The sequence below is a fragment of the Amblyomma americanum genome, chromosome 8, assembly GCF_052857255.1.
Source record: "Amblyomma americanum isolate KBUSLIRL-KWMA chromosome 8, ASM5285725v1, whole genome shotgun sequence".
NCBI lineage: Eukaryota > Metazoa > Arthropoda > Arachnida > Ixodida > Ixodidae > Amblyomma > Amblyomma americanum.
Genome location: NC_135504.1, coordinates 102,666,818 through 102,673,960, shown reverse-complemented (window position 1 = coordinate 102,673,960; position 7,143 = coordinate 102,666,818). Strand labels below are relative to the sequence as shown.

Below are 7,143 nucleotides of genomic sequence, written 5' to 3'. Positions count from 1 at the left end.
TTTTTATTCAAAAGGTTATAACAGCAAGAAAAGGTATTTTTATTTCTTCGCGTAGAAAAAGTTGCAAAGAGGTACTGAAAAAATACTTATGTGCGGAAAAAATTTATTGTGCATGCAGTGATGCTCCAAACTTGCAAGTTTGCGAAGTGGCAAAAACGACATTCTCAACCTCTTGTGACATACGATTTTTTTCCGAGAAAACTACGCAGTTTCTTGCAAAACTAAGGCTCATTACTTTGTGTGGACACATGTACCTATCACATATAAAAATTTCACTGAAAACAAAAAATGGTCATGGGACGTCGATTACCGTTCTTATCTGAAAATGCCCATATATATATATATATATATATATATATATATATATATATATATATATATATATATATATATATTTGCACCGCATAGCTCCGGAAGCGAAGTTTGCGATTTTTTATTCAAAAGGTTATAACAGCAAGAAAAGGTATTTTTATTTCTTCGCGTAGAAAAAGTTGCAAAGAGGTACTGAAAAAATACTTATGTGCGGAAAAAATTTATTGTGCATGCAGTGATGCTCCAAACTTGCAAGTTTGCGAAGTGGCAAAAACGACATTCTCAACCTCTTGTGACATACGATTTTTTTCCGAGAAAACTACGCAGTTTCTTGCAAAACTAAGGCTCATTACTTTGTGTGGACACATGTACCTATCACATATAAAAATTTCACTGAAAACAAAAAATGGTCATGGGACGTCGATTACCGTTCTTATCTGAAAATGCCCATATATATATATATATATATATATATATATATATATATATGTATATATATATATATATATATATATATATATGAGATTTCATATTCGTAAGATGAAGCCATTTATACCTCTAGGGTCTAGAGACAATAGCATTAGTTAGTTGTAGATGAGGGCTTTGAATAAAGGATATAAAATATAAAATCGCTAGACAGTTTTTGTATGTCGCTCATTGTTAGCAAGAGGGAACTGGGGCGGCTAGGGCTGCTGTGCCAAAGGGAATATTCTGTTCCCCTATTGTTCACCGTAAAATATTTTGATGTAAGATGAATATCTTGCAGTGCTCATATACGTTAGTGCTTGTGTGCAATAAAAGAATGTTATAATTTGTATTTCGGTTCTTATTCTTTAAACAGTCTAGGTAAAGAGTTCAGAAAATTATTTTGAAGGGCTAAAGTAGTGTTGATCAAAATTTCATACAGTGTAGGTAACACACACATTTCAAGGCGTTGTTAAGTTGATGGGTGGCAATTATACTTTCTTCGTACTTGAGCCTTTTGGATAATGGTGGCCAATTGTCAGAAGACCGTTGACAGGGTGTTGGTAGACATTGTTGGTAAGTGGTCAATAGGAAGTATGCAGAAATTGTCGATAAGGGGATGGCAGGAAGAATAAGGACTTTCTATGTACTTGACTCTTTTGAATCGTGGTGGCCAATTGTCGGAAGACCGTTGATAAGGTGTTGGTAGACATTATCAGTAAGTGGTCGATAGGAAGTATGCAGAAGCTGTTGAAAAAAGGTTGATAGGAAGTATAAAGACTTTCTATGTACATGAGTCTTTTGAATCACGTTGGCAAATTGTCCGAAGATCATTGATAGGGTGTTGGTAGAGATTGTCGGTAAGTGGTCGATAGGAAATTTGTAGAAACTGTCGATAAGGGGATGATAGGAAGTCTAAAGATTTTCTATGTACCTGAGTCTTTTGGATAGCGGTGGCCAATTGTCGGAAGACGGTTGATAGGCGGTTGCTACAAAGTATAAACATATTTCTATTTCTGTTCAATGTCGATAGGTTGTATTAACATTTGTATAAAGACTTCCGAATGAATGTTACTAAAAATTTTTGTAAAGTCAAAGAGCAGCTTACGAGGCAGGTGGGCCACATAAGTCAGGTGACCTTGAGGGTGCATCACGACATGCCCTCCGCATTGTAAGGAAACTGCCCACTGTAGCAGGTGGCAGTTAAAACAATGATTTATCGCCCGGAAAGACCATCCTGGGCCGTACAAGGCCCACCGCAGCGAGCGCCTGCTATCACAGGGCAGTGCCCATGGCCGGCGGATCGCTTAACTTGTGCACCACTGCGCCAGGAGAGGTATACCGACTCCACGGATCTATGCATGTAAAGTAGAGAATGACTTTCTGCATTTATGGCAATTGACTTGTGGGGGTCACCCAGGGAGGCGACAGCGGCCACATTCAATCAGGGCTGCCGAAGAGGAGTCAGCAGCGGAGCGGCGGCGGCAGGGTCTGGCCCTGGCCCAGGTGATGATGATGATGATATCTGGCTGAATGGCACGTACCTACGGTGAGGACTGGCCAGGGTACATTGTTGATACAAACGCACGCTTGGTAAGGAGGGGAGTAATTTGATAATTTTGTAAAGAAGACGCAAATTTGGATGAAGAAAAGGTGAAAACGGTCTCGAGCGGTCTTTCTAGTGCGTGCTGCGAACACTTCATCCTTTTCGGCAATATGCGCCCTGTCAGCCGCGCGAGTTCCTACAGCGCTCCCCCCCCCCCTAGACGATCAGTCGGCATGAGTCAAGAGTCGTGCAGGCCGTCCGAGGTCTGAAGGCGAGGCTCAGGCGGGCGACTCTTGCTGCGGCGTTGAGGCCGAGGTTTCAGGGGGCATCGAAGGACTTGTAATGGCAGGTGAAGAAGATGGGCCAGCCTACGAAGTGGACCCAGTGTCAGTGGTTCAGGTGCAGCAGCTGATGGCCGGCGCATGAGGGGTGGTGCAGCAGAGGAAGCTAGGTGTGTTGCAGGTCGAGAGATTAGCGCAGCTGATGCGGAGCCTAGCTGCCCGGTACCCAGAGGGACGGCGACGGCAGGCACAGTGAGATTCCAGGCAGGGGAGTGGCTGGTGGACTGCATGGGGCTGCTGGGACACGCTCAAAGCCAGCATTGGAGCGATTGGCTTGAACGTGATGGGCGGCCGCACGAGTGGCGCCTTTGCCACTGGCGCCGAGCCATGCACAGGAGGATGCCGGCAATCGGAGGCGCCTGGAGTGGCGAAGCTGCCGGGAGGGTCTGGGTCGCTGGAAGGGCTGTGGTCTCCGGGGGGGGGGGGGGGGGCACGGCCGCCGAGAGGGTCGTGAGCGCCGGGAGAGCTGAGGCCGCCGGGAGGGCCGAGACCGCCAGGATTGCTTTGGGCGCTGGCTGTGCCGATGCTGCCGGGAGGGCCGAGGACGCCTGTAGGGCAGGGGACGCCAGCAGGGCTGGGCGCGCCGGGAGAGGCGAGGCCTATGGGAGGGCCGGGGGTGCAGCGAGCGTCGAGCCCGTCGGGAGGGCTGGGGGCGTCAGGAAAGCCGGTGCCGTCGGGATGCCAAGGGGCAGCGGGAGGACATGCACCGCACCGGTTCAACGTCGTTGTTAGGCAAAATAAGGCGGGTGACCATCACCATGCTTGGTGCCGCTGTCACCGGTTTGGCCTTCTCATCCAGCTTTAGGGATGTTTGGTGCATTGGGGACCTTTGGAAAAGATGGGGCTGTAGCGAGCAGGCTGGGGCTTGGCCGAGAGCTCGTGAGAATCAGCCGGCGGCGGCTGCAACAGGGCTGCAGAGGCCTGTTGTGGCGAGCCAGACGCAGATGCTGAAAAACGCGACACGCAGACTGTCACAGAGCGGTCCTTGGCGTCAGGAGGCTTTGGAGAGAACGGCAGTGCTGGGCGAAGAGGTAGGGACTGCGCCCAGTAAGTCTCAGGATGTGCACTGCTGAAATGGGGTGCGTCCAAAAAAGCGGAGAAGCCAGTTATGGGAGTAGGACTTGCGGAAACGCGAATGGTGAGCATAGCTCGTGAGTCATTACGACGGACGGCGGTGCCGGAGACGCTGAGCTGGAGTGGCGACCAGGGACTGCCGAGGTGGGCAGTGCTGTGGCGAAAGTGGCGTGGGCGAAAGCGAGCCTGCTGACGGCGGCGACAGTGGGTCTGCAGCGTTGTAGAGCGGCCGCGGCAGTAGGAGACGCCAAGGTCCACCAGAATGGCAGTGCGCATCTAGTCCTACTTGCCGGCTGCCCAAGAGAGGGCAGGCGAGCCGACGCAGCAGGTCGGGCGGGAGGACATCGCAGAGGACGGCTTTTTGAATGGCTGGATGGTGATTCCGTTCAGGTACAGCGCCACCTCGAATTGAGCGAACCACTCGCCGACGCCTTGAGGCCTGAACGCCAGAAGCGGCGGATCGAAGGCTGGGCTCTGCCAGAGTGCCGTCCAGGAATGCAGCTGAGGGAGAAGATGCGACTCAACGGGTCACCAAAATGTGGAGGTCACCCATGGAGGTGACCGCGGCCACACTTACTGAGGGCTGCCGAAGAGGAGTCAGCAGCGGAGTGGCGGCGGCAGCGTCTGGCCCTGGCCATGGTCCCGAAAGTTGATCGAAGGAACACAGAATTTTGCTTGATGAGCGCATAGGCAACCCATAATAACGCGAGAGGAATGATGCACGGAATGTGTTGATGGTGATTTGACCAGCGTCCTATTAACTCGAAGACAATAATTCGTATGTTTTGACTAAAATCAGCAGTTTTGCTTCCATCGTGGCAACAGCTCTCACGTGACTCCACGTCCCACATCGTCTCAGAGCTCCCTATCAGAACAGGACAGAGCTCGATCACGAGGCGCCTGCGGCTGGATCGACGGCCATCCCCAGTCGAAGACTGACAGCATTTGCAGAGTACCAGGCGAAACTCTCATGCATCTGAAATCTCTTATGCTCGGTGCACCTCTCCATAATCCTCCTCCTCGCGCTATATCTCCTGTGGCTTCGACCTGCACTCCCTACGCCGTTTGTACGGAAGCATGCTGTTGTTACTCATTAGCCGCATAGGGCAGAGACATACGGCAATGCCGAGGGCTTTCCTCTTACGGCCTTTCGTATTGTGACGTGGAGGCAAGCCGATGAAAACAGGACATGACAGATGACAATGGTATGAATTAATGGCGGCAGGCCTAGAGCGAGTGCTCCGTGCCGCGCCATTGCCAACTTTGACGTCTTCTAGGCTGTGACGCTACCCGAGCCTCACAGTGATCGTTCCGATAGCGAGAACTAGATGAATTATAGCGGCGATAAAAAGGACAGAACTATCGATGTTATAAGAGCGATGAACACAAAACAGAAGATGTAGGGTTTTTCGTCACGACAAAAAAGATGAGCAGATGCTGATGGGATGTGCGCTGGTCTAGGAAGCCTCCGGGCCATAGGCTGCTTTTAGCCTGCGGGCGAGGCCCATGAACGCATCGAACGGCATGGGCAGGGGACTGTTTTCGAACGTGTTGGCAGCTTCTAGGGTCGGAGGGGTCATAGCTTCTAGTTGCGGCGGCGTCGTCAAGTCGTCGTGTCTTCTGGTCGGGGGGGGGGGGATGGGGCTGGGGTGAACGGCGAAGTTGGTTCTGGTCTGGCGGGCTGGTGCACGACCAGGCAATGCGGACAGGAACACACTACCGATGACCACGGCAAGCGCAGGACGCCGAATCTCGAGCATCAGCATGACGATGATTACCCCGCACCTAACATAAATGTTACGGGATGGCAAGCCGATAAAAACAGGACTACATGACAGATGGCGACAGCATGATTTAATGGCTTCTGGCTTAGCGGGAGTGCTCTATGGCACGCCACTGCCCACATTGTCGTCTTTTAGTCCGTGACAATATCACATTTTGAGCCAATAAGGGGCAATAAAAGGTGATTTTTGACAGTTTTACGCTTGAGGTAATGAAAACGCGTCAAATATAGCAACTGCTGACAGTGCAAGCACATTACATATCTTCCCATGGAACTCACTCTCCAAGCAGTAATATGTCCCAGGGAAAAAGCGAAACTAAACGCACATAAAAGGACTGAAACGGTGATGACGCATGATTTTTGGCTATTTTAATTTGTGTTCACTGACAAGCACTGTTTATTTATTTCCAACATGCACCAGTTTTATTGACAACATTTGTAGGTTTTTTACAGTAGTGGTCCAGTATGAATTTACACTCCCAATGTAGATTTTCAATATGATGGAATTTTGTCCAGCATGTGCAATCTGTCTTCACTGAAAAGTAGGATAAAACACAAAAAAAATTCTGTATTCATAAACACATAGCTATTGTGTTTCACGCGCTAGGTGACATGAGAGGGGTAATTTACTAGCTTTAGATAAAAGCAATTTGTAAATGGTCACAGACGGACATTTTTTGCCTAGCAAGCTAGCTGATGGCTTCCTTCTGGTAAGGAGATGCCTTCTAAATATTTTCGATCGCAGACGTTGAGTGGGAAGTACTTTGTTGTAAGTTTGATTGTTGGTCGAATAGCCGGTTCGACATTCGTATCGGCATAAAGATAGACATCGCGTGAGATTAACTTGAATGGCCGTTATTATAACGACTTCACCGTACGCCCGTCTCTACGGGCAGTTATGAATTTCACGTTCAGGCTGTGAATGCCGAATCCTGTAGTAATAGCATCGGGCATTATTAAACCAGCTGGTTCCCAAATCTGTAAACCAAAAAAGTAAGCACAGGAACCGAAATAGCTGCCACAAGTACCAGAGGAGTCGTGCCCCGCGGCTGTAGACACAGAGAAGACGGCAAAGAAAATGGCTAGGTGCGGACTGATGGATCGCATGGTGTAAAAAGCGCATAAAGACGAAGACGCAACGGAGAAACAATAATAACGAGCGCTACACTCTCAATTAAACAGTTTAGAACGTAAAGTACACAACTTGTAATTGTCCACGTGTTGTGAGAGGCACTATGAAGATAACTCCGTCACGAAGGGAATAATTGAACTAGAGGTGCGGAGGTTGGCGGTCAATTCGCTTACCAATGCATGTCCTCTTATTTAACAAAAACGTTGCCTACTGAATATAAGTCAACCAACCACACTTATTTATACTACGATATTCGCTTTTCCTCATACTACTGTTGCGTTTCCGGCTCACATCAAGGAATCGTTACGCGGTGATCAATTAAAGTTTACAATTTTTTATAATTAGGCTCTGAGAGGTCAATGAGATTCACCTCTGCACATACTAATCAGTGGGGCCAGGGGACACAAAGTAAGATTAAAATTGTCATCGCCAGGCACCTTACTACCAAAAATATATTAATGAACTTTTTAAACACTGCGGCAGATGTGAA

General features: G+C 48.7%; 1 protein-coding gene across 1 annotated transcript in view; it reads right to left on the bottom strand.

Annotated features, from left to right (window-relative positions):
- Positions 1–5,917: 5,917 nt before the first annotated feature.
- Positions 5,918–7,143, bottom strand: part of LOC144100601 (uncharacterized) — a 54,927-nt gene continuing 53,701 nt past the window's right edge. The window contains exon 8 of the mRNA XM_077633493.1: positions 5,918–6,056. Coding sequence (XP_077489619.1) covers positions 5,923–6,056 — 134 coding nt within the window. The 3' untranslated portion in view covers positions 5,918–5,922. The remainder of the gene's footprint in view (positions 6,057–7,143) is intronic.